We start from the raw sequence: 26,247 nt of genomic DNA, 5'->3' as shown, positions 1-26,247 counted from the left end.
CCCACCCCCACCCCATCCCTATAGGTGGAACAGATGCTGCTGGAGGACTAAGCTCCACCCCCTCATTTGGGTGCAGATACCTTTCAGCATCTTGAAAAGAAGGATTTTCCCAGGTTGTGTCCTCCTACAACCACCACAAGCTGCTCCCTGTCAGTCCTGGGCATAGGTTTGGCTTTCCCTCAGCTCCGAATCCCCAGACTCCAGACTCCGCCAGTCCTGAATGCCTCCATGGTCCAGACACACAGCCAGAAATCCGAGTCTGCTCTCAGAACCCTGCACTAGGTCCCCAGGAATCCAACTAATAACGGGATGGCCTCTGGCCTGCACTGAGCACTGTCGGACAGGGCTTCATGAGTGACAACCACAGGTGGGCAAGAGCAACTTCTCTAGGCTGAGGTAGTACGCCCTGCTCCTATAGAAAGTGCCTTCTCGGCCTGCCTGTTGCCTGAGACGGAGGCTTTGCACACAGGACACACGGCATCTCGAACGTGAGATTTGAGGAGAGGAGCAAAGGGCAAATAACATGCTGGGGAGCCAGCATTACATCTCTTGACGTGCGCAAACATAAACACATGTTAGACACACATGGGCAAAGACACACGCTGTGCACTTTCATTCCGGGTCTCCTGCAAATTACAAGCTTTTCAGCTTCAGCCTTGGTGCTCTTCCACAGGTCCAGTGCCTGTCAGAGTCTCCTCAGGTTTTGTCTAATTCAGCCCAGTGTCGTCTTGACTTGAAAATCCTTGACTCGGTGAGGTTCAGCAACGGGAACCAGGCTTCTCTACTGCTGCTCACGGGTGGCTGTAAAGGAGTGTGTGTGTGAAAATGACGCCATGCAGATTAAGTCCAGGCTAGATCTAAGCATTTGGTAATATTTGCTTGAAAGTGTGTGTACATGTGAACTCAGAGCACTTTGGCTCTTCATAGTTCTGACATTGTGTCACAGCTATTTTCTTAAGTTGCCTGCCTTCCACTATGACAGGAATTACTGATGAAATCTTACTTTTCATGTCACATGTCACTGATGACTGTGTTTTCTTGTTTTTTTATTCCTTTTAGGAAAGTATGCCTCAGACACCTCCCTTTTCAGCCATGTTTGACAGCAGTGGTTACAACCGAAATCTCTACCAGTCTGCAGAGGACAGCTGTGGAGGCTTGTATTACCATGACAATAACCTCCTTTCTGGATCTCTGGAGGCACTTATCCAGCACCTAGTACCCAATGTGGATTACTATCCAGATGTAGGTATTGATGTTCCTCTGAAACCCACTTTTGGTATGGATTAGAAACGGCATTCACTATGCAGGGATTCTATCCTTGCTGTGGAGTTACATTGGTTGCTAAGAATTTTTTTCCAAGAAGAATTACACAGTGATCATTGAAAGTTCTGAGACCAAATTGAGCCTGGGGATGGGTCAGATTGTGACAAAGTCTTCACATCTGATTCTTTTTAAGTTGTCTGTCCACCACATTTTAGGCAGTCTAAATGAAGAGAGATTTGTAGACTTGATCCATGCCTACTCCTCGTTCCATAGATGCAAACGAAATTAGAGAGAGCATTGGGTGCTCCTGTCATATGAAATTAATGTAACTAGGGAAAGTACACAGAGAGAGACGTTACACACAGATGCACTGACATATAGATTGGACATCGGGTGGTGGTGGCTTCACTTTGGCCTTCTCTTGATAGCCTACATTTGTACAGATGGCGCTTTCTAACCCAGGAAAGCTGCTGTACGTTAGCTCAGTCTTCATTGTTCCCAGAGGGGGGTGGAGAATGGAAACCCAACACCCCATTTACACATTGGCTCCTCTCAGTGCCAGCAGTCAAACCAGGTTTCCCTCCTGGGTCAAGTGCGTTCCCCTCCCTTCTTGTGTCTTGAGCTGAATTTAGAAGGACAAGAAGGTTGGGTTTACTGGGCAGCTGTTTATTGACGGTGAGTTCATGGAAATACCTAGAGACCACATTTATTAGTTTTTATAACGACAATAATAACCTTGTCGTGCAAAGGAGAGCGCGTGCTCGCCAATGGTCGTTCACCCCCATGTTCCTTACTGAGTTATCTTCGTGTGATTCATTGCATAGCATTTTCAAATATGTTCCCACACGGGGAAAACTTGCTGTCAAAAGTAAAAGGAGTCCCTTGTTCAGTACAGCAAGTGTTTATGAACCACTAAAGGTGCTGAAGGAGGCTTGGGAGAAGCAAACAATCCATGGAATTCCTCTTTTCACTGAGAGCCTGAAACTGTTAGTACAAATAAGCGCTGCTTCCTCACTGGCTTCCTGGGGGACAGTGTGGTTAAAGAAGAGGCTGTCATGTTCTGTCGCGCTTTATCAGGTCTCTTAGTTGAGTTGTGACACAAACACCATGCGCTACACGGGGCACACTGGACGATGGTTCTTCTGAATGCGGGTAGGGTAGGTGGGTTTTGTTTCTCAGTTGTGTGCTTGTCATTGGTTACAATAGTTATGTGGACACCTAAGCTTATTCGGTGTGGGCAACACATTGAAGCCAGTCTTGCTTCTCTGGACTGAATTTCATTCTTCTTGATTACGTTGGAAAATGAATATGTCCTGGCTCCCCAAAGACAGATAAGAAAATGTCCTCCGGATCATTTCAGGAGTCAAATTTATCCTGTTATTTTTAGTGTGTTTTAAGGGGAAAGATAAGGTGAGATGAAGGGGAATTATCTTATGCTGTTTCACGAGCAGGCATTTACAGGAACCTGAAGCCTCTGAACTTCCATGTATAAGACGGTTATACTATTCCGGGATAGCATGAATTCCGAGAGATTGAAAGGATGACGACTTTTTTTTTCTCTTGCTGCAGAGAACATACATATTCACCTTCCTGCTGAGTTCTCGCCTATTCATGCATCCTTACGAGCTAATGGCCAAAGTCTGCCACTTGTGTGTTGAGCACCAGCGACTGAGTGAAGGGGATAGCGAGAAGGTAATGTGACATTTGAGTTTTATGGGTTTTAATTAGATCTGCTAACTCTGGCCTAGATGGTGTGATGACGATTTCCGTAAGTGACCCTAGCCTGGCCCCAGGCTGATGTGCCTGAGTGGCTCCATGGCCGTGCATATGGAATTGGGAATGGTGTAAAGATGGCGGTGTAGGGCTGCAGACGTGTTTTGGTGATGGAATGCTTACCTCCTAGGTGTAAGGCCCGAGCTCAGATCCCCAGCCCTGCAGAATAAAATGAAAGAAACCAACGAGCAGTATAAAAGTCACTGAGGAACCCTCTGTCCTTCTGTTGTTAACTGCAGTTGGCGTTGATATGGAGGCGGCTTTGACCCCAGGGAATGGGCAGCGCTAGCCATTAGCCAGTGACACAGTTATTTGGTTATTTATTTAATGCAGACCATGCTGGTGCATATCTCTGATGTGGACGTCTTTTTCTCCCTAGAACCAGATGAGAAAAATTGCACCTAAAATTCTCCAACTCCTGACCGAGTGGACAGAAACATTTCCTTATGACTTCCGGGATGAGAGGATGATGAGAAACTTAAAAGACCTGGCGCACAGAATGGCCAGCGGCGAGGAGGTTGGTCCCGGGAATTTAGGAAAGCGGGTGGAGTTTCCAGAGGGATCCTGGGTGGGGAGCAGGGCTGGATTGACCTAGGTCGGCGCTGCCTTTTAGTTTTGCCCTCTACATGGCGTGTATTGGCCTTTTTGGTGTGTCAAGTGAGGAATGATCATTTCATCCCACTTCAGATGGTGTGGTCTGGAGTTTTATGTTGTTATTTGCAGCTGTGTTCACGTGAATTCATGTTGCCAGTACATTTTGACTTTATTTCACCTCAGTCTGTCTCCTACAAAGATGTGACCCAGCTCACATATTAATTCTTCTCTCTGTGTGTCTGCCTACACTTACAGTAGATATCACTAAATAGCATATTAATAACTCTTAAGTAGAAATAGACAGTCCAGACTGTGGGGGGGGGGAGCCCATAGGCCAGTGTTGAGAGCAAGTGCAGCTGGAAAGGACTGCTGTGGTTGGTCCGTTCCAGATAAAAGGGTAATATAGTTGGTTATATAATTTTCAGGGGAAGAAAAAGCATACTAATGATTCCAGGCATTCGATGGAAAACTTAGAAATTTTGGCCTAGTAGAACATTTGCCTGGCATACATAAGGCATGTGATGATGAAACCCTTCTTAGGAGGGGTTTTGCGGAGGAGGCTTAACTTGCTCTTCTATAGTGTTTGCAGTGAACACGCCTTGATAAAAGGGAGAGCATGAAGTGTTGTGTAATTAACAAAGGTAATTCTTAGGGCGGGAATGTCTGGGGTTGGGGGTGGCATGCAGGAAACAATCCAAGTATTCTGGTGCCGGAAGTTGATTCAAGGCTAGGACCTCGAATAAGTGAAGATTCAAAATAAGTCTCTTAGGTCATCCACTTCTGTCAACTGAGCCTTTGATAGCAAGCGCTAACCAGCTTCAACGGATTATTTAAAGCAGGCCTTGAGGGCTAACTTCGTCTGTTGAGGCTTGCTGGATATGTTTAGTTTCCGTGTGGCAGATAAGTGTCTGGGAACTGTCACCTAGAGAGAGGCAGCCAAAGTACCTGGAAGTGCAGGGATGTCCTTTGCATTGACACACTGCCCCCTCCATGGCAGCTCCCTGGAGAAGCGGTTCTCTCAGCTCTGTGCTGCAGAAACAACAGCTCAAGACACCTGTCCTGATCCCTGTGGATGCTCATACTGCCATTTTCCTAACCTGAGATCAATGAAATTGGGAAAACCCAGCTCTTAAGATCTCTGCCCTTAGCTGTCTTGCGTGGCATTCAACTCAGGAGTTAATCCTTTCACTGTTGCTTTATGATATCACGTGGGACTCCCTGCTGGTTGTGACTGGACAGTCTTTTGTTAGTTTGCCTGTCTTAGGTTCTTCCTGCTGTGAGTGATCACCCACAGAGGTGAAAGGCCAATAGTGCGGTCTTGCTGTAAGCATTCTATTATGGGTGACCACTACTGGCCTCTTGCAGGGTCAGTGTTGGCTCAGTGGCTTTGGTTTGAGATAAACTGGTCAAGAGATGAGTGCCATTCTAGGGCTGTTTTTTGTATGAAGGTGAGGACCTGAGTCACAGTCATTTTTCTTTTCAGTTCAATTATACAGAGCTACTGATACTGCCAGTTAATTGTTTGTTGTTGCTTTTAGACATAGAAATTAGAAATCATAACTTGTTTCTTTCTGAAAGGTACACTTGATTGTTTTTGTCTTGTTTTGTTTTTAAGATAAAATGCAGTGATTTGGAAACACCATGGTATGGCAGGAGAAAGTATTACTAGGGAAACAAGATTTACCTAGGAATATGCTGAACTGGACTAAGTAGAGGCTGTGCCTGCCTTGACTGGCCAGGGCTTCACAGGAAGCTGCCTTTTCTTGGCTGCTTTTATCCAGAATTTAGGAATTGGGTCCACACATAACAGTTGCTTGAGTTGTGTATGCTCTGGCTAATCCACTAAATTCCTAGCTCCTTTCCCATGTCCATAAATCATGGCACTAACTGCCTTGTGATAATGTGTTAGAGGCCCGTGATGCATTTATTGTCTTGGCAGCCTCCTTCCGATCCCATGTTTAAGTCTCTCTGCTCAGAGACCTTCCACAACTCCAGTCACAGCCCGGCCCCTCCATTCTTGGCTCTTATGCCTTTTGTTTCGTAGGTCTCTGGGGTTTGTACTTGTTCGACGTCCCATTGGACTTTAGGCCATGCCCACATGGTTCACCACGGTGCCTTTAACTCCTCTCTGAACGCCTGTAGTTGGTTCTCAGAATATTTGAACAGATGAGTGAGTGAAAGAAGAAATGAACGAATGGACAAAGGAGTCAATTACGAGAATGGGGAAACATTATTCCTCCCAGTGGAAGAAGCCTGGGTTTGAACTGGGGCCTGTTGCTTCTTGCCTCTGATTTCAGGGAAGTTTTTTGGCACTCGGTGAATCCAGGTGTGCCCTGTATATAATTTAGTCAGGCTCTTTAGAATCTGCTAGGACAGTTCCACATAATTTGGCTTAATATGCTTCTCCCCTGGGGATTTGCCCCAAATGAAGTGGTTTATTAGGCCTCGCCTGGAAGAGACATGAAATGAAACTAATGATTGAATTACATGACAAATGACTGGAGTGGGTAGAATGCAATTTTCTCTTCCTTAAGGGGCTGGTCTCTATAATAAGAACTTCTGTCTTTATTTGCCAGGTAATGACTGTCTCTGGCAACTAGAGTTATAAAAAAGAATAAGCACATATTTAGCAATTCATGACTCAGTGAGGAAGCATGCTTAACTACACAGAACCTGATTTCTCAAATGGAATCAGATGAAAGCGGGAGACTTTGAAAAGGGTCCCAGGACCCCCTTCCCTCCATCCGTCTCTCTCCACACACCAATTTCAACATGCCCTGTTGTCTACTTTCTTGCGCTGTGTCTTGCTATTGCTTTTGCTCACTAGTGACCTACAGTTCCTCCACCCCTTCCTGAAAATAATGTTGTTTAGTGGAGAATACAAATCTTCCACCCGGACTTCTAGGCAAGCTCTGGTTCCTACCCGTTGCTGCCTGTGGGAATCACGTGGGGTACATTTACAGCGTGCTGCCCAGACTGTGCTTCACCCCTGCTCAGTCAGACTCACCCCTGCTCAGTCAGAATCCTCCCCGGGGGACCCAGGCTGCAGGATATCCCTACTCAGCCATTCTTGTGCCCATTGCCTCTCCACCGGGACCTTCAGGTGGTAACCTGAAGAAAAATGGCCATTGCTACCAAAAGTCTCTTGTGTTAGGGACCCTGAGAAGGAAAGAGGTGAAGTGTGAGGTATAGAAATAGCTCAGAAGGAATGTAAAGTAATGGACATTTCAAAGATGAGTTTTTGCTTTTTCAAGTGAAAAAGAACTTTCTTATACATGCCTCATACATGTGGTGTCCAAGAAATGACCCTGGGGGGGGGGGGCCTGTCACTTCATTTTCAATAAATCAAGTAGTGTACAAATCTGTTCTGAGTATTCACACAAAGTAAAAATACCAGTCCTATTTCTCAGAATATCGTCAAGTGTTGTCAGTTTTGTGTGTATCTTCCCAGAATGCCTCTGGTGTGCATGTATTTATGTACGGGTACACACACCCATAGGAACAGTGGGTTTAAAGATTAAGTGTTTATTTAGCAATGTTTGGATTCTTCTTATAAAAATTTGACCAATCTGTCCCTTAGCCACACCATACTGTGCTTCATATTTTAGTAATGACAGTTGTGGGATACTCTTGTAAACTGCTTCTAGTGACTGTAAAAATGCACCCTTATAACACGTGTTTTCTACTCTGGATGGTACACGATGTAGCTGAAGTGTCTCAAGAAGAGTAATATATTGGGAACTATCTGTGTAATTTTAAGAAGTAGTGGGAACACTCAGTTGTAAGGACACTTGGTACAGAAGACAGAAGTAAACACAAGTTAGTGTTAGTGTATCTCAGTCTTCCTAAAGAAGGTGAGGTCAGGGTGGGGTCGAAGTAGCACGCTACTTAGCCTTGACTGGTTTGGGTGCCAAAGAAAGACACATTGTCTTTGAGTGATCCCAGCTTCCAGCTTTAGGCCTAGATGGGAGATAGGTTGTTTAAAGGTGAGTGGTTTTTTGGGGGTGGGGTGGGGGACTGGTTCTTACGTATCTCAGGCTAGTCCCAAACACACTACAGAGCTGAGGATGACTTTAAACTCCCCGTCCTCACCCTCCACTTACTGTGTGTGTGTGTGTGTGTGTGTGTTTAAACATACTCCAAGCCCAATTAGAAAAAAAGATAATATTTATACTTTTTAGATTTACAATTTTCAAATTGCTAATCTTGGCAGATGGTATCGGGCACCTTTTAAAAAGCCACCGAGGCATAAGCAGAGGCCTGCCTGCATCGGTAGACACTCTGGGACTGTTAGCTTAAGTGCCCAGCTGGCATTGAGTCAGCCCACATTCCTCTTGCTAACACGAGCGTCATAACTTACCTAGAAGGATAGGTGCTGTTAATGGCTTGGGGTTAGAAAAGGGAGGTAAGAGCAACGCCATATCAAATAAGTGTACCCAAAGGAGGGATGGAGGGAGGGGGTAGGGATGGATGGATGATGGATGGATGGACTGGGAAGTCATTTCTTGCCTTAACAAGTGTTTTAAAAGGCAAGGAGTTGATCCTTACCTATGATACAGGAAACACTTTGAAATCAACCTGACGAGTCTAGCACAAGTACAGCCTGATGAGATCATGAGCATCTGATAGTAGGTAGCATTGTGGTGGCAGCTGCCATGTGACAGAGTGGCTGTACACATCGATATTGACTCATGAATGGGGAGAAAAAATGGACATGAGTCAAGAATAGGTCAGATAACAAAAAAAATGAATACCCAGTTGCACTGTAGGATGTGGGAATCAGGAAGGTGCAGGGGCGGGGAAGTGGGAAGTCATGATGTGTTCTTGTCCCGTGGTTTCCATGTGCTTAGAGTGAGGTTGGAAATAGTAGTCATGGAGAGGCCATGCTGGTGGCTTTAAAAACATGGGGAGAGGGTGACCTGCTTTGAGATCCATGTGGTTTAGCCTAGCAGAAGGAAACAGGTCCAGTCTCACTAGAGAACACTTCATTGTCTGTAGTATCCATTACACTGGATCACCTCCATAGCTAAGCTGACATTTCTGAGGTATTTTCAAGGCCCAACTGGAATTATATTTTCAAAAGCATCCTAAGAGAATAAGCCAATCAACAACCTAGGTTTTTAAAGCCATGTCTGGGTCTCCTTTAAGCCAATAGAGCGAGCTCCAAGCATTTGAAGACGGGGCGTCTGAGGTTGCAGAATGCCGGGAAAGAATGTGCAGCACAAGAATGTCACCCTTCGCTTTCTTCCTAGCAGACATACCGGAAGAATGTCCAGCAGATGATGCAGTGTCTCATTCGAAAACTTGCTGCCCTCAGCCAGTATGAGGAAGTCCTGGCGAAACTCAGCTCCACAGCCACAGACCGGCTCACAGTTCTGAAGACCAAGCCACAGTCCATACAGCGGGATATCATGACCGTCTGCAGCGATCCTTACACGTTGGCCCAGCAGCTGACTCACATTGAGCTGGTAAGGAAGGCCCTATCGTCTTCACCCTTCAAGGCCACAGATTAGTTTGCTTTGGCAACGGGACTGTTTGCTGATAGAGGTCAGAATAACTCAAAAGGGAAACAATCCACAAAACAGCTGAATCGTGTTTTGTTTGGGCATTTGAATATGGATGTTTCTGATATCCTGGGAATTTACTCGTAAACACATTAAACAAGATGGGAAAAGCAGAGTTTAATGACCTTCTTTATCTTCCGCCTCTAATTATTTTCCTGTAACTGTTCATTCTTCAACTGTCTTATGAAGCATTGCCTCCTTTTACATATTGAAGATGAAGAAAGTATTTGGGGCTAAAAGCTTATTTTATAATCTGCTTTAAGAAATTTGGGGATGCCGCCAACATTAATAGGGGGAAGGGACCATCTGTTTCTTCTCATTTTTTCTTTACTATTATTGGCTTTTATTTCAGGAGAGACTCAATTACATTGGTCCAGAAGAATTCGTTCAGGCATTTGTGCAGAAGGACCCTTTGGACAATGATAAGGTAATCAGTATCAAGTTGTTTGTTTTGGTGTTTTTTATTAGCTGTGTGTGATTCACTGTCATTTTCTTGGGCTGGGTCTCTAAGTGCCTGTACAATGGTCTTTCTCCATCACTTCCTCCTTACGGGAGAATTTAATAAGCCCTTCCTGGTGAGATACATGTGTTTATGGTGATGAAAGTAGATGATAAAAGCATAATGGTTTTAGCAGATTAAGCCAGAAAGAAAGTCAGAGAGAATGGTCTGCCTGTGATTCAGCAGCAGCAGCAGCAGCAGCGGCAGCGGCAGGGGCAGGGGAGACAGGATGTACATCCAGCTTGCCCAGCAAAGCTCTAATTGGCCTGGTCCCTTGCTGCAAGTGAATCCCTCATGACAGCTTCATGGCAAAGCACACACATAAAGAACATGGTACTGGACCTACACTGTACATTCCATAAACACATGCACATTTTTTTTCCCTTCTAGATTGACCTGTAGCAGCATTTTGAATTGTTAGACTATCTGTGGCCACTTGTCTACTGATGAAGTCTCTCTGGGAGACAAGGCTACAGCTGTATCCGGCCTTAGACTGGTTTTTCTCAGCATAGGAAGTGAAGACTATGTTTTTAAAAGGAGACTAGTGGACTTTCTTGTTTGTGTCTTCTGAAAGGAAGGAAAGAGATGAACCTCTTCAAGCTTGGCCTTGAACTCCAAGATAAGATTAACTTCTGCTTTTGATCAGTGTGTCATTCACCCTGCTCAAGAGAGTGATGGTGTAGATTTCCATTTGTCTTTGGGTAAATGGTGCTTCAACGTTTTGTTCCCATCTGAATGTTAGAGAGGGGTTCCTAGCCCCCGCACTCAGCCTCTCCTGCTGTGTTGATAGCAATTGGCATTTGCATCCTGTTTGAGCATACGGCCTGTTCTAGATACATCTCTGTTGCTGTGATATAATATCCAGACAATAAGTGACCTACGGAGAAAAGGCTTACTTGACTAAACAGTTCCAGATTCCAGAACACCACTGAGGGGAAATCAAGGTTGGAATCCAAGCAGCTAGTCAGTCACACCTCATAGTCAAGAGTAGAGAGAAACATGCCACGATTTAAGGGGAGATTGTATGCCCTTATTTATTCCTAGGATGAAGGGAGGGTAACATTTTTGCTTTCTCTGAAAAATGAACAGTAACAAGTTCCTCAAAAATAAATGTTTTTTACCTTTAAAGGAAAAAAAAATGGAGTAGAGCGAAGTTAGGTGCAGCCAGGGCTGTTTACTTACTCTCTTGCTTTGTTCTGCTACCAGTCAGCTTCCACCCCTTATACGGTTTGCACCCCCTGCCTAGAGAAAACAGTGCAGCCCTCAGTGGCCTGGGCTTTCCTCCATCCATTAACAGCCAAGACAGTCTCCCACAAACTTGCTCACGGGCCAACCAAATTCCCCACGAAGACTTCCTTCCCACCTGATTCTAGCTTGTGGCAAGTTGACGGTTAAAACTAACCAACAAATCCTTCTTTGGAAATGAGGGTCTGAGGGCACTTGGCCACCCAGAGTAACGCAGTTTCTTGGGAGGGAGGGATGGATACTTTCATGAGTGCATTCACGTGTATTCACAGACCTCATCTGTCCACATTGCTTTCTCTGTAGACTTGCTACAGCGAACGGAAGAAAACGAGAAATTTAGAAGCCTATGTAGAGTGGTTTAATCGCTTAAGCTACCTGGTTGCAACAGAAATCTGCATGGTGAGAGAATTCATTTTTTCTCAAATCTGTTTTCCCTGCTAAGTTTCTCTCTGTTGGGCCCGGGTGCTGGGTTCCTGCCTGCTCATTTTTATTTTCCTTACAGCCCGTGAAGAAGAAGCATAGAGCAAGAATGATTGAATATTTCATTGATGTGGCTAGAGAGTGTTTCAACATTGGAAACTTCAACTCCTTGATGGCAATAATCTGTGAGTATTTCTGTGAGGACACTAGTTTTATGGGGCTTGCAATATGTATCTATTGAAAAATCTTTCTTTCCAGAGAAACCTTGTCTCAAAAAAACAAACAAAAAAACTATAAAAAAAACAAAAACAAAAACAAAAACAAAAAAAAAACAACTTTCTTTCATGAAAACTGTATTCTTTTTTAATCTGGAGTTAATTCAGAGCATTCGGAATGCTTGGTTGAGCCAAATTGGTGCCAGTATGTATCCTCTTTCCTTAGTAAGCTAAATATCCATCTGTAAAAGCTATCGAGCGAGCCTGGCAGTGGTGGCACATGCCTTTGATCCCTTTAATCCCAGTCTGGGAAAGCAAAACAAACAAACAAACAAACAAACAAACAAAAAAGTGAGTACAGCTCCAGAAAGATTTGTGCTAGAATTATAAATGAAACTTTATTCCTAATAGCCCTAACTTGGAAAGAGCCCAAAATGCCCATCCACAAGTAAGTGACTGAAGAAACTGTGGTATACTCAGACAATAAATGCTCTTGAGCAACATAGATGAATCACTGAAACAGAACCTGGATAAATTTCACAATCATTGTGCTGAACCTTTACCAGGTGAGGCAGGAAAAGAGTATGTGCAATATGAGTCCACTCATGTAAAGTTAGTTCTAGAACAGACAAAGTCAATGAGTATCTGACAACAGGTGACGCTTGACCACTGCTGTGAATTCTCTGGAGGGTGGGGTGGGGGAAACTGACCAGAAGTGGATCCAAGCAAACTTTATGGATGATAGAATGTCCTGTCATACCTCGACTGGAGGGGAGATATATGACCTTGTATGCCTATCAAATTCATCTGATTGTACATTTAAGATCTGTGTATGTGTCTGTGTTTTTCCTCAACTAGAAATCTCTTCTGGGTATTAAACATGGAAATATTGGTGTCACGAGATGAATATGTGTACTCATTTAGGTCCATGTGGACCCCTTTTCCACTGCAGTGGAAAATGCTGTAATTTGTAGGATCTCACCGGGGGAGGCAGTCTGGCATGTTGGGATGCATATGGCCTATGGCGTCACATCAGTATGGTATCTGCTACTGGAGCAGGCAGATGGCATTGGAAAAATTCCATAACCCTGGAACTTAGCTTATTCTCGTAGCAATGTCTAATGGGCATGTGAGAAGATATATGCAAAACATGGATGGCTTGTTAGGTAACAGGAAACAGGTCATCAAATGACAACCTCTGGCCCAGTCACCCACTGTCTTGTTTTGTTTATTTAATGACCAATGAGCTAACTAGAGATCTAATTTTTTGAAGTGATTGAGATAAATGGGAGAAAAAAGAATTTCTAATGTGAATATCATAATATATAATTACATTATATCATATGAATATAATAAATCCAAACTTCAGCATCTAGTCAGGTATGGAGTCTTCTGCCTTTCATCCTAACACGTAGGAGATGAAGGAGGAGGGTCTAGAATTCAAGTCTTGACTCCAAAGCCAAGTCCAGCCATTCTGAGCCACATCAGGCCCTGCTTCAGCAAACTAAAACCAAACGAAGCATAAACTCCAGCACCTATAAGTAGAGTGTTGATGGATTGTAGCCATGGCCATTTGTTTACCTGCTTACCATGGCTGCTCATGTGACACAGCATGGCAGTGCCGTGACCCCACATATGGCATGCATACCCTAAAATGTTCAGTGTTTTTCCAAAGAAATGTGCTCAGCCCTGTTCCCAGCCATGTTGCTTCTGAACTGAGGAAGTTTGCAGGGAAATGCTGTAAAACTTGAGGCTGTTACTTCTAGTTGCGGAACTCAGTTATTGATGCTTGGTAACATGCACTTCTTAGGAGTCCGAGCTAGAATGACTTCTTACATCTCTGTTTTGATTTTCTTCTTTGCATGTGCATTTTAAATGGGGAAGCTGGTATGAACATGAGCCCGGTCTCCAGACTAAAAAAAACTTGGGCCAAAGTGAAGACGGCGAAGTTTGACATTCTTGAGGTATGTGAAAGTGATGTTTTAGAGTGGAATGGAGAGAGCATGCCTGTGATCTCAGCCTTCAGGAGGCTGAGGCAGGAGGATTATGAGTTTCAGGGCAGCCTGGGCAGAATAGCAAGGTACCTACCTGGATGGAATGCCGCTATGTGATGCCGCTTCTTGATCAGATAGTACCGTGAAAGGAAAAGGCTTTCAGACCCAGAGGTAGGAGAGAGATTCTGGATTATGACTGGAGTGGGGCAACATGAGCTGGGTTCAGGTTGGTCCTTTTATAAACAGAGGTAGACATTTTGATGGAAGATGCTGACTTCACAGTCACATAATTTTGTATGCCAGAACAGACCCGGAGCCCTGATCAGGAGAGAGGTCTATGTCCCAGTTTGCCTTATGTACAGTATCCTCCTTGCCTTAGAATATTCATTCACCACTCTGAGAAAATTTGGTTAGCCTGAACAGTCCTTCCCATATAACTCTGAGGGTGTGTGTGTGTGTGTGTGTGTGTGTGTGTGTGTGTGTGTATGAGAGAGAGAGAGGGAGAGAGAGAAAGAGAGAGAGAGAGAGAGAGAGAGAGAAATCATACTTCTAATGAATTTCCTAACTTACTCTGAATTTGAATTTATAGTTAAAGGCATTAACTTGTAACATCTACAGTAGAGAAATGAGTGGTTAATAATATTGTCTTTCTACAGCATCAGATGGATCCTTCAAGCAATTTCTATAACTACAGAACAGCTCTCCGAGGCGCAGCGCAAAGGTCCCTAACTGCTCACAGTAGCAGAGAGAAGGTATGCCGTGAAAAGTGTGTGTTACTTGTTATAGACTTGCCATGTTTTACACTGACATGGTGTAAACTACTTCCCGGGGCTGTTTTTACCAGCTCAGATCTGAGAGAAGTGCAGTTACACACACCTTGACCCTGGGCACACGAGGAAGGGGAACACAGAGCAAAGTTGGCTCTGGACAAAGAGAAGTGACTTGAAATACAATTCACAAATGTGTATTACTATATTACTTGCGTTATTATATGTTTGGTGTGTTCTGTAGTATGTCTTAGTTGTATTTCAGGCAGTAAATTAAGTCATATGGTAAGGTAACTAATAGCATTAAGAGAGTAATTTGGCTTAATGGGGAAAAGACATTTAAGTTCTGCATAAAGTGGCTCACTTAATGTAACCTTTTCTTTCAAAAGAATTAGCTTACCTCCCACAGTTAAGTCATTTATTCTCAGAAAGTAGGTTAGTTGCTGTAGCATTAGGGCCCGCTGTTACTAATTGGATATGTAGGTGGCATGAAAAATACAGGGACAATTTCTGAGAAATGAATGAGCCTGTCCTCTGTCCCCTACTCATTAGCGTCACCCTGGATCTATGGAGTTCTGGGTTCTGATGGTCCCGTTGGCCCATTTCTGTCTCAGTTTCTCACAAAGGAAGGACAGATTGTCTGTCATGCTGTTTGAGAAGTAAATGTCCAGTTATGATAAGTGGCCAATGCTGGTTTCTTAGTGGCAGCAATGTCTGTTTGAATTCTGTCCCCATGTTAAGTAGTATTTTCAACCAGCTTGGGAAAACAGGATTAAAATATTCGCTGGCTTCTAAGTCACGTCCCCACAGAATCATCAGGCTTCAAGAATCATCAGGTTAATCCCAGCATTTGGGAGGCAGAGGCAGGTGGATCTCTGTGAGTTCGAGGCCAGCCTGGGCTACCAAGTGAGTTCCAGGAAAGGCACAAAGCTACATAGAGAAACCCTGTCTCGAAAAACTAAAAAAAAAAAAAAAAAAAAAAAGAATCATCAGGCTTCAAACTCTATTTAAACACGTGACACTTCCTCCACCACAACTGAAATGCCAGCTATGATGTTGTCTGAGAAACACTGCAAATGTATTAATTTTGACTTTTAAATGAGGAAACTTCCAGTTGCCTGAGAGTTTGTTAGTTTTATATTTTGCTGAAAAGAGCGAATCTGAAGTGGATTGATTTTCCGAGGATGTGCACATGTGTGGGAGGGCCCCAACATTCAGAAGTGAATAATTCAGGGAGGATATGAGACCATGTCACATCTCCCTGTGGTGGACAGCAGGCTCACCACATGGCCCTCAGTGGAGGGGGCGGGGAGGTGTGGGGTGGGGGGTGGGTGCTGTGGAGTCCTGTCTGTTAGAAGGCTGCTGCTCTGTCATCAGCCACCAAAGATGTCATTTGTGCAACTTTAACAGCTGTTCCCAGAAAAGAAAACAAACTTACACTTTATATCCCTGAGTAAATTAAAGAATTTTTTTTTTCATAAAGTGGCTCATTTAATATAACCTTTTCAGTAAAACTGTTTTACTTTTTTTTTTGTTGTTTTGGTTTGGTTTTAGTTTTGTTTGTTTGTTTGTTTGTTTTTCGAGACAGGGTTTCTCTGTGTAGCTTTCTGTAGACCAGGCTGGCCTCGAACTCACAAAGATCCACCTGGCTCTGCCTCCCATGTGCTAGGATAAAAGATGTGCGCCACCGCCGCCCGGCCTGCTTTACTTTTAAAAGCCATTTCTTCTTAAATTTATGGATTGTACCCTGTAGCTGATAAAAGAGCGATTACAACCATTTGAAGAAGTACACTGTTTTTTTTTTTCTCTCATAATTGGACCCAGAAGATAAGAAATAAAAACATGTCTGGTCAAATCTATCCTTTATTAAGAAATGAGACTATTTTTCTTATTTTGATCCAAGGGAGGACTTTCTTTATTTCAAAGTAACGTCCCAATTTACAGTCTCCTTGGCAGCACATCTTGAGTAATGGTCTTTGATCTTTTTCAAATCTCAAGTTTGTGCAGTCAGAGTGGCACATTTCCAGGTACCCATTAAGAAGCAAATCAAATCTTTCCTCCACGCAGGAGTTCTTAAGTGCTCTCCTAATAGTTTCCCTCCCTGCGAGTGCGTGTGTCTCTGTTTTTAACCATGTCTCGTGCTTTACGTGGTTTTCAAGCCCTTTGCTCTTCTATTTGTTTCCATAAACTTGCTCCTCCTCATGAGCATCTGTTTCTAGACATGGAACTGATAATACCTTAAAGTATAAAGTCTGACTCCAAAGCACGAGGAACATCTTACTTTTCATTACTAGGGGATTAACCCGGATATTTATGCCTACCAGGCAAGCACTCTACCATTCAACTATCATATCCCTGGCTACCATTTTATTGTTTTGTTTTTGAGAAAGAATTTCGCCAGGTAGCCCAGGCAGGCCTTCATCTTGTATCCTCCAGCCTTAGCCTCCCTAGTACATGAGATTACCAGACCCAAATGAATTCACAATATGTGGTGTGTGTGTGTGTGTGTGTGTGTGTGTGTAATTTTTATATATATATTTATATATATATATATATTTAAGCTCTATGTATTCTCATATATGTACATAAATGCTCTGTATGCATGCCTATATGTCAGAAGAGGGCATCAGATCTCATTATAGATGGTTGTGAGCCATCAAGTGGTTGCCGGGAATTGAACTCAGGACCTCTAGAGGAGCAGCCAGTGCTCTTAACTGATGAGCCATCTCTCCAGCTCTAGAATTCAGAATATATTTAAAGGGGAAATTTACGATGTAGATCAGTTGGTAGAGGCCTTGCCTAAGATGCACAAACACCATGGAGTTCAGTCCCCAGCACTACATGAAAACCACATGGGGTGTGCATGCCCAATACCCAGCACTCCGGAGAATTAGAGAAGTTCCAGGTTATCCTTGGCTACATAGTTAAGTTTGAGGGCTGACCAGGAATATGTGACCCCGCCATATATATATATACTAGTTTATATATGGCTTCTTGAGAAGTTCTCCCACTAATGATATTGGCAAGACCTAATAAAAGCAAGACTTACTCTCTTTATTTATCTCACAACAATCTGGAGTTGCTATTTTCCGCTCCTCTTCACTGTCCAATTAGTTGGGCAGAGCTGATGGGGACTCTCAAGAGTGAATGAGGAGATGAAGTCTGAGGTTCCCTTCCCGAGTGAGGCTGGCAGTATGTATGGCCGTGTTCCTGGGAGAATGACTCCGTTAGTAGCAGAGAACCTTGTAGGGACACTGAGTGCAAAATTCACAGAAGGAACCATTCTGCCTCCCGCAGTTTATAGGCCGTGACAGGAACTGAGAAGTTGGTCTAGATACCAACACGAGCCAGAAAAGGGGGCTCACAGCCCAGCCCCACCAACCGGAACAGCACAGACACTTCTTGCTTAAAAGCTGGTGCACTGTAAACTACTACTTCTCGATTTTCATTGTGTCTCCATTTCCCCGGGGCTGTCACGGGAAGACGTGTGTTTATTGCCTTCTGAGTGCACACTCAACCTGGATAGGAGCAGAAAGCAGAGCCAGCCAGTGTCTAGATGTATGAGCATGGCCTTGCTTCGGTGAAACTCTGTGGTCACTGTCATTTAAACTTCACATGATTTTTTTCATGCACCCTGAAGTTGTTATTATTTTGATGCCCCCTCCTGGCCCCTTGAAAATGTAAAGTATGTATCTCTTAGGCCGTACCAAAAATAACAACGTGTATATTTAAAACAAAACAAAACCCACAAACAAAGAGTTTTCATTTTCCCACCCCCAGCTTTTATTCCTAGCCAGTTGTAGAGTCGGTTTTTTAAACTGGTGTTTGAGGGAGTCCATAGCCCAGCCCTTCCCAGCCATAGGTCTTCCTGGGAAGAGGTGGTGTTCAAATCTGTCTTGTTCTTAGTTCTAACGCTGCACAGTGCTAGCCCGTAACATCAGAGGGGGCAGGAGGTACACAGACTCTGCTAATTCTGCTTTAGGGCTTCACAGACAAGAGCAAAGATAGTCGGGGTACAAGTGAAGCTGACGGTAAAGTTGATGATTCTCAGAGATCAATGAAATGAAAATTTGTAAGGTGTTTGGCCTTTTGAAAATGACTTCGGGGGACGGGGAGGGGGATCAGAATTTCTCTCTAGAAGTGAATTGATGCTTACTGTTTGTGCATGAGCCAAAAAGTTTGTTTTCACATTTATGAGTCATGAGCTTAAGAGGCTTCAAAGACCTGATCTTGGGGCTTTCAGAATTTCCCAGATAATCTCTTTGATGCATTATTTACATTGCAGAACCTTTTGATTCAAATACGTTGCATTTGAGGGGGAAAAATTAAAATGACTGTATCTGAACTTTGATCTGTTTGTGATGGGCGTGGTCAGACTCAGGATACTTTTAAAGACGGCTACTCTAGGTACCAGCTAAGTGCCACCCCCTCAAGCCAAGGCATCAAGGCCAAGAAGGTGTCATTAGAGAAGCGTACTGTTTGAACAGTCTTTAACTTTCATTCACATATTTCTGTCCCTCTCTCACTTGTGGCCCATCTGTCTTGCAACAGACGGTGCCAGGTCCTTCCAGGGGACTTTTCCCGGACAGCAAGCACTGACTTGTTCTCTCACACAGCCAGGTTTCTTCCGCAGGAAATGGTAGCAACCGTTGCTTAAAGCCTTCAGCCGTCACATTATCTTGAGCAATGGCTTCAAGGATAAAATACAAAACAACAAAACAAAAGGAACAAGAAACTTCAGCTAAAATGTAGATGTCTAACTGATGATGGAGTGATATGGAGCACAGCAAGGAGATGGGTCATGTGCCTTTAAGACTTTGCTGTAGTTAGGGGTCGCTAAATAAATAGAGTTCATATATATACTTTAGTTTTGGCAAGAAGCTTTAAATTTTATCAAGTTAAACATTGAAGAGAATAGGAAAAACTGTACTGAAAGGATCCATCCACCCATCCACTTGCCAACAGTGCTAGTTCCTACTGTGCTTGGGTCCTGATGATGTTGGCGTCTTGAGCTAAGCTGTGTGAGGTAGCAAGTGTTGTAGTGCAGGGTGTATAGAACAGTGTACCCGCATTCATTGTGGCCTTCCGCATAATCCAAGTTAACATTGTTCGTTAATCGCTTATATCTGTAACAAGGTTAAATATTTTGCTTACCCAGACAACCCTGAATCTTTTTCTTTCTAGATTGTGATACCATTCTTCAGTCTCTTAATCAAAGATATTTATTTCCTCAACGAGGGCTGTGCCAACCGTCTTCCAAATGGCCATGTCAACTTTGAGGTGAGTGTAATGAAGTAAGGTACGGATATCTAGAGTAGGAATTGGGCATGGTGACCCACGCCTATAATCTCAGCATTTGTGAGACAGAGGCAGAAGGATTACCACAAGTTTGAGGCCAGTCTGGTCTTCATAGTGAATTTCAGGGTAGCCAGTGTTACATTAGTAAGAGCCTGTCTCAAAAAAACTAAAACATTAAAATAAAGCCAGAGCATAGGTGTGGGAGTGGACTTCTCAGTGCCCCAGCCAGCAGCAAGGCAGATTCGATTGGCAGCTGGCAACAGACTTGTATTCCCCTTCTGCCTGTAAGATATGAACACCACCAAGTAACGTAGTAGACATACCACCAACAGCACTGTCACTTGAGGGAATGTGAGTAAATCTTACCTTCCCTAGCTAGCAAAGAAGAAAAGATGATTCCGAAGTTCCCAAACTGGGTGCATTTCAAGTGGCATTATGTCTTGCCAGCCCATAATTCTTGACACTTGCCCTTAAAAATTCTTTAATTCTCTTTCAGAAATTTTGGGAACTGGCCAAACAAGTGAGTGAGTTTATGACGTGGAAACAGGTGGAGTGTCCGTTCGAGCGGGACCGGAAGGTCTTACAGTACCTGCTCTCAGTGCCCGTGTTCAGTGAAGACGGTGAGGCCTTTAGCTCGTACCTGCCCTAAATACCCCCAAATCCTGTGTCTAAATGCCTGGACTTGCTTGACTCATGTATGAAGCCAGGCTTCTGAGCTGATCTACCTTTTTCTTTCTGTTTTATGGAAAGTGTCGTGATTGACCGCTAAAATGTTTTAATCAGCTAAACATAGTACATTTAAACATCCTTCCTAATGCCTGTTCTGCACAGTGATGAGTGCGAAAGGAAAGCTATTGAAGAATATTTCAGGAAGTTGTGTAAAATCTAGACCTGTTAAAGTTTTGGGCAATAGAGACAGGAAACATGTTTGATTCTGCATAGAAAGATTCACCAGTAGAGTCTGTAGAAGACCTGGGAACTTACTCTATGAATTATACCCTCATGGTGTATTGATAGTGTCTGCGCGACCGCCATTTTGAATTCATATTGCCTGTTTCGGGGTGTGAGGAGACTTAATTGTTTTCAACTCTGTAAATAAGATTAACAACAACTTTTTATAATTTTGAGATGATTTTCTTTCTGATTTAAACAACCTACACATGATTTTTATTAAAGTTCTGGGGGTGCCAGGAAAGAGCCATGACCCTTTCCTTTGCAAAGACTATAAATCCAAGTGTTTGACAGCATTGTATGGTTTGCATTTTGAAGGCTTTTTGTCTCATAAATTCTTGGTTAATTAAGTGCATTTTCAGCGTAGAGCCCTGGGTTTGGTTGAGGTGGCCAGTCAGAAGCAAAGTGGGGTTCTGTGTTTTTCATGACTCCTAGTCCAGTGTATCTGAAGGGTGTGCTGGAGGTTGGGCTCAAGTCGAGCAGGTCTTCCTAGCAATGGGGGTGAAGGTATCAGGAGAAGGCTTCCGTCATAATGCATTCTTTCCTTTCGTTGATTGTAGCTCTCTACTTGGCTTCCTATGAGAGTGAAGGACCTGAAAATAATATAGAGAAGGACAGATGGAAGTCTTTAAGGTGAGTCTCAGTGCTTCTCGCTGTACAAGTCCAAAGGAAACTCCAGTTTCACCTCAAGAGAGCCATGTGTGTGCCTTGTGTGGGAGGGCCCTGCCTACCTGTTCAAGTTGGCAGAGTCTTCTCTTCAGTTCAGAGTCTCTGTGGCTTGGGTTCTCATGACCATCATTCACTTTTATTGCCTTTTATTTTTTTTTTATACTGGCAGATAATACCATGACTGTAGTTCTTCCCCTGTTAGGGAATAGAATATGGAATTGATATCACTTAATGGTATAGTAAAACAAATTTTAAAAACCTATTTTTCTTTGTTTAAAAGTTCAGACTTTATTGTTGAATATTTCTAATCTTAAAACACTATTTAGGTGGGGCACCAACAAAAATACTGGTTAAAATTGAGGTCATTTAAAGATGGGGGGTATCACTTAACAGTCAGGTATCAGCCACACACACACACCCCCTATTTAAGAGAGAGAATCTGGATTTAAAATATGATCGATAGAGTTATTGTTTTAAAGAAACAAAACAAAAACCCCTTTTATTATTCTATATTCAAACAAATTTGTAAGTGCTTATATTGTAAGCATTTAAGATATTTTAATGGGTAGAAGCAGCCAGGACATAATACAATCCAGGATGATGGAAACTGGTTCAGAGCCCACGTTGAAGCGGATACAGATCTGTGGGATTGGGTAGGCAGAATAGCCCAGACTTGTACTCACAGCCCTCAGGAGGCTGAAGCAAGGGGAGCTGAGAGGTCAAGGCCAGCATGGGCTGGCTACACGATGAGACCATGTCTCACAAGAACAAAGGAAAAATTGGAATTTACTCCTTTAATTTATATTTTAAGGTGAACCTTGCCTTCCTTGTTTCTTCTTTGTAATCACCTTTTCCCCCCTTTGAGCTTTGGTAAGACTCCTAGTGTCTAAAACCTTGCTGTGGCAACTGTGTTTTGTTTGTTTGTTTTTTAATTTAAAGAAGTAGACAGACTGATCAGTTCTGCAAGATACTCAGTGTCTGAATTACACTTGGAATCCAGATATTAAAAACCCAAGCCTATAGTTATTCTCTTCTGTTGCAATCAGTAGTTAGGTTGCAAATCGAAGGCTTGACAGGAAAGCATGAATTGCAACTCTCTCCCCATGGCTCTGTGTATCGTACACACAGCATATGGTAACCAAAGGATCTGACATAACTAAAGATCTTAGTGGTGGCACTAGAAATGTGATGTGAGAGAGGCCATGTGCTGGCTGAATTCAGACATGAATGTGGGCATCTGTTTACAGTTGTATAAACTCAAAAGTGATCAGTAATAATGTTTATCTCGTCAGAGTGTGTTTGAGCATTGGAAGCCAAGTGTGTTGGCACACACCTAGGATCCATAGCTCTTGGGAGGACAAGGTAATAGAATCGCAAGTTTGAGGGTAGCCTGACCCACAGAGTGAGTTCGAGGCCAGCCTGGGCTATAGATATAAGGCACATCCCCATCATCAGAATGATAATAGTACAGGTTCTGCTGCTACGGCAGTCAGTCGCTTGATGAGAAAACATCTTGTGCACACAGTGGGAGGTATTCTTAGGTACAAAAGATGAGTCTCTGTGTTTAAATTGTCTTCTGGGGAAGCTCAAGGAACAGTTTCCCCCTCATATCTAAGCCGTGTGCCCTGCCTTTCTCAGAACTGTAGTCATGGCCTCCTCCCCTGCCTCCTCCCTAGGCAGAAACGGCTCCTGAAGGCATACTCCTCGGATACTCTTAGCTCTCTTGTTGCCAGCCACACGTTTCGTATAGTGTGCGTGTGTGCGCGCGTGTGCGTGTGCGTGTGCGTGTGCGTGTGTGTGTGCGTGTGTGTGTGTGTGTGTGTGCGCGTGTGTGCACGCCTCTTTCACAGCTGCTATGTAGTCCCCCTGAGAGTGAGCACAAGGCTACTCCTACCCTGGACACCTGTACTCCATGGCTCCTCAGCCCCAGTTCCTATGCTATGATTGAATGATGTTGGGACACTGCAGCTGCTGGCCAAGGCCTAGCAGCCATGGAAAGGTTAAAAACAAGAAATTGAGTTCTTATAAAACCACATCAGTAAACTCTCTAGAATGACAGATCCTGCCTGAAAACTTGTCTATGTGTTAGCGTTGAAACAGTGAACTGCTTGGCCATAGATGCTTTTTGTGCTCTTTCTAGATTCAGACACATCAGTGCAGATGTGAGTCCATATCTAAGGACAAACACCGTCGTTAGTGTGGAAGTTGCCTTTACATTTTCTTTTTAAATGTTTTTTTTTAATTTATTTTTATTTGCATTGGTGTTTTGCCTGCATGTGTGTCTGTGTGAGGGTGTTGGATCCCCTTGGAACTGGAGTTACAGACAGTTGTGAGCTGCCATGTGGGTGCTGGGAATTGAACCCAGGTCCTCTGGAAGAGTAGTCAGTGCTCTTAACCACTGAGCCATTTTCATTGACATAAAACTTGCCAGTAAATTGCTAGCAAGTTTTATGTCAATGACAAACTAGAATCATTTTGGAAGAGGAAACCTAATTGAGAAAATGCCCCCACCAGATTGGCCTGTGATGAGTTTTCTTAATGGATGATTGATATGAGAGGGGCCAGCCCATTGTGGGCGGAGCCAGCTCTGGGCTGGTGGTCCTGAGTGCTGTAAGAAAGTAGGCTGGGCAAGCCGTGAGGAGTAAGCCAGTAAGCTGCACTCCTCTGTGGCCTCTGGATCAAAGTCTGACCTCCAGGTGCTTGCTGCGACTTCCTTTGATGATGGCCTGTGATGTGGAAGTGTCAGCCAAATCCTTTCCTCCCAAGTTGCTTATGATCATTGTGTTTATATCACAGCAACAGAAGCCATATCTAAGACATAAACCTGTATAGTATCATGCACATGTCACACATGTATAAAAGTTGGTTGTCATTAATGGTGTTCACTTTTTGTTTTAATATAAAACAAAAATCTCAAGACAAGAGATTTACTATAAGCAGTGCTTTGGCTGTCTGCATTAACAGCAGTTTAAGGCTTTAGCAGTTTACCTGCAGGACTGCTAAGGCTCCAGTCCTTGATTTCCACCCCATCGTTTCAACTATATAAAAACACGTTTAAAGTGTAGGAGGGACTAGCACTAACCAAGGCAATCTGAGCTGATACAAGTGGTCCTCTGCTTCTGCCTTACAGATCCAGCCTGCTGGGCAGAGTTTAACATATGGAGACTGTTGCTGCTGCTGCTGCTGCTGCTGCTGCTGCCGCCGCCGCCGCTGCCGCCGCCGCCGCCGCCGCCGCCGCCGCCGCTGCTGCATCAAGCAGACCCTGGAGGGCCTGGCCTTTGTGTTCTGGCATCTAGTACTAGGAACAATCGTGCAGACCCTGCAAGCAAGCCCAGCTGCGGAGCAGATGGAAAACTCATTTCCTACAGCCGACAGATGGACTCGGATTTTTGAGACTGAAATGTTGACTGAAGACACTTGAGAAAGAAGCCTCTAAAAGTCCCGGCTCTGCACATGATTCATCTCCTGGAATTTCCACGTGAATCACAGCTCTGCACCTGGATGGAGTTTTCTTTTTGTGTGTGCGTGTGTGTGGTTTTTTTGTTTTGTTTTGTTTTGTTTTTTGTTTTTTTTTTTTAATTTGCTTGAACATTTGCTGCTAATGGAACTCATCCAGCTGAGTGCTGGCTATATGAAAGCCCATGGGTTTTTTTGTTGTTGTTAATTTAAATGAAAAAGGGAGAGGAGGGAGGGGAAACACCCCCTCCCCCCAGCGCCCTCGCCCCTCCCCCAGTTTGGGTCCCAGACCTCTGCTTGAGCAGTATTCCAGTGAGGGCAAAGACTGGGTGGAGGTCTGCTGCGGACGGGCATCCTTCCCCTTAGCGTGTACAGCGTTGTAAACATCTCTCCTCCCTCTTCCTCCGAGGTTTTTGAGTTGGCTGCTGGTTAGCACACTCCTCCTTGCCCATATAAGTTATTTAATATAATAATGAAGCGCAACACTGTGGTAGGAAAATAGCCACTAGGAAAAAACAAAAAAGCAGAGTTCGGCCCTGTTGGACTGCCCATCCTGCTGGAAGGATGGTGTTTTCTTTACCCTTCTGAGCTGTTTACACTGACCACTGTGTTCTGTAGATGTATTTTTCAGTAGTTTTTGTTTTTATTGTTACTTAGTTTTCCATAACTCCCCCCCCCATAAATGTAAATGATCTGACGTTAAGGGTCTTAGGGGAAAAATCCATGACATAACCACAGTTGTTTTTAACTAACTTACTTTTTGTTATTTTCTGGAGTCTGTTGGTGACTAAACATGTAAACAAGGAATAAATTGGAAACGTTACCGCCTCCCCTCTAGCAGTGAACAAAACCAATGAAAACCAGGTTGCTGTTCACTCCGATCAGTCTACCTGTGAACTATTCACCTGGTTAACATCTAAATAGGTCCGTAGTTGCTCTGCAAGCAGCGACTGTGTATACTCTAGGAGAAGCTTTAGAGTAGTGATCCCAGCTAACGAAAACGCACAATGCCAAGTTCCACCCCCAGACATGTTCATTAACCTTTCTGACGCTGTTTTGAGAATCAGCATGTCCTTAGCGTGCATTGTCTCAACAGGCCTGAACTGTCTCCGAGTCGTCCCTTTACAACGTCAATACATTTTACACTCTGCAGCCAAGAGTTGTGGTGTCTTTCTTTGCTTTGTGGATGGAGTTGTGGTTGGATGGACCTATAGCCAGCTATAGGTCACTGGACGGGTTCAGAATGTGTGCACTCCTGAAGAAGTGGTCCTAGGACTGTAGGCATGGAAGGGCGTTTGTGTTCTAAAAAGAAATCCTAGCAGGCATTTGCCAGACACTTTCTAAGGTGTTAATCACAGATTCTGCCCTTGCCGCTCTACTCTTAGGCACACAACAGGAAATGGGTATGTTCTGATAACAACTTGTCAAAGGCCACAGAGTTAATGAGAGGCACAGGGTTAAACTAGGCCTTTTAATCCAGAGCCCAGGCTTTAAACCACCAGGACATCCCAAGCTTTTATACCCTTGCAGATAGCTTGG

At 43.8% G+C, this 26,247-nt stretch overlaps 1 protein-coding gene across 4 annotated transcripts in view; it reads left to right on the top strand.

Annotated features, from left to right (window-relative positions):
* Rasgef1b (RasGEF domain family member 1B) overlaps positions 1–25,865 on the top strand; it is a 525,537-nt gene extending 499,672 nt beyond the window's left edge. Inside the window, exons 5-18 of one of the 4 annotated variants that reach the window (XM_037209192.1) lie at positions 1,060–1,242; positions 2,833–2,955; positions 3,416–3,553; positions 8,883–9,098; positions 9,547–9,621; positions 11,242–11,337; positions 11,441–11,543; positions 13,458–13,537; positions 14,224–14,319; positions 19,519–19,614; positions 20,129–20,252; positions 21,144–21,216; positions 24,383–24,446; positions 24,483–25,865. In XM_037209192.1, coding sequence (XP_037065087.1) covers positions 1,060–1,242; positions 2,833–2,955; positions 3,416–3,553; positions 8,883–9,098; positions 9,547–9,621; positions 11,242–11,337; positions 11,441–11,543; positions 13,458–13,537; positions 14,224–14,319; positions 19,519–19,614; positions 20,129–20,252; positions 21,144–21,216; positions 24,383–24,407 — 1,428 coding nt within the window. In that variant the 3' untranslated portion in view covers positions 24,408–24,446; positions 24,483–25,865. Of the gene's footprint in view, positions 1–1,059; positions 1,243–2,832; positions 2,956–3,415; positions 3,554–8,882; positions 9,099–9,546; positions 9,622–11,241; positions 11,338–11,440; positions 11,544–13,457; positions 13,538–14,223; positions 14,320–19,518; positions 19,615–20,128; positions 20,253–21,143; positions 21,217–24,382 lie in introns of all 4 variants that reach the window. The other 3 variants (XM_028873160.2, XM_028873161.2, XM_037209193.1) reach the window with 3 other exon arrangements.
* Positions 25,866–26,247: the final 382 nt, after the last annotated feature.

Source organism: Peromyscus leucopus, chromosome 10 (assembly GCF_004664715.2).
Source record: "Peromyscus leucopus breed LL Stock chromosome 10, UCI_PerLeu_2.1, whole genome shotgun sequence".
Classification (NCBI taxonomy): Eukaryota; Metazoa; Chordata; class Mammalia; order Rodentia; family Cricetidae; genus Peromyscus; species Peromyscus leucopus.
This window is presented reverse-complemented; position numbering and strand designations above follow the sequence as displayed.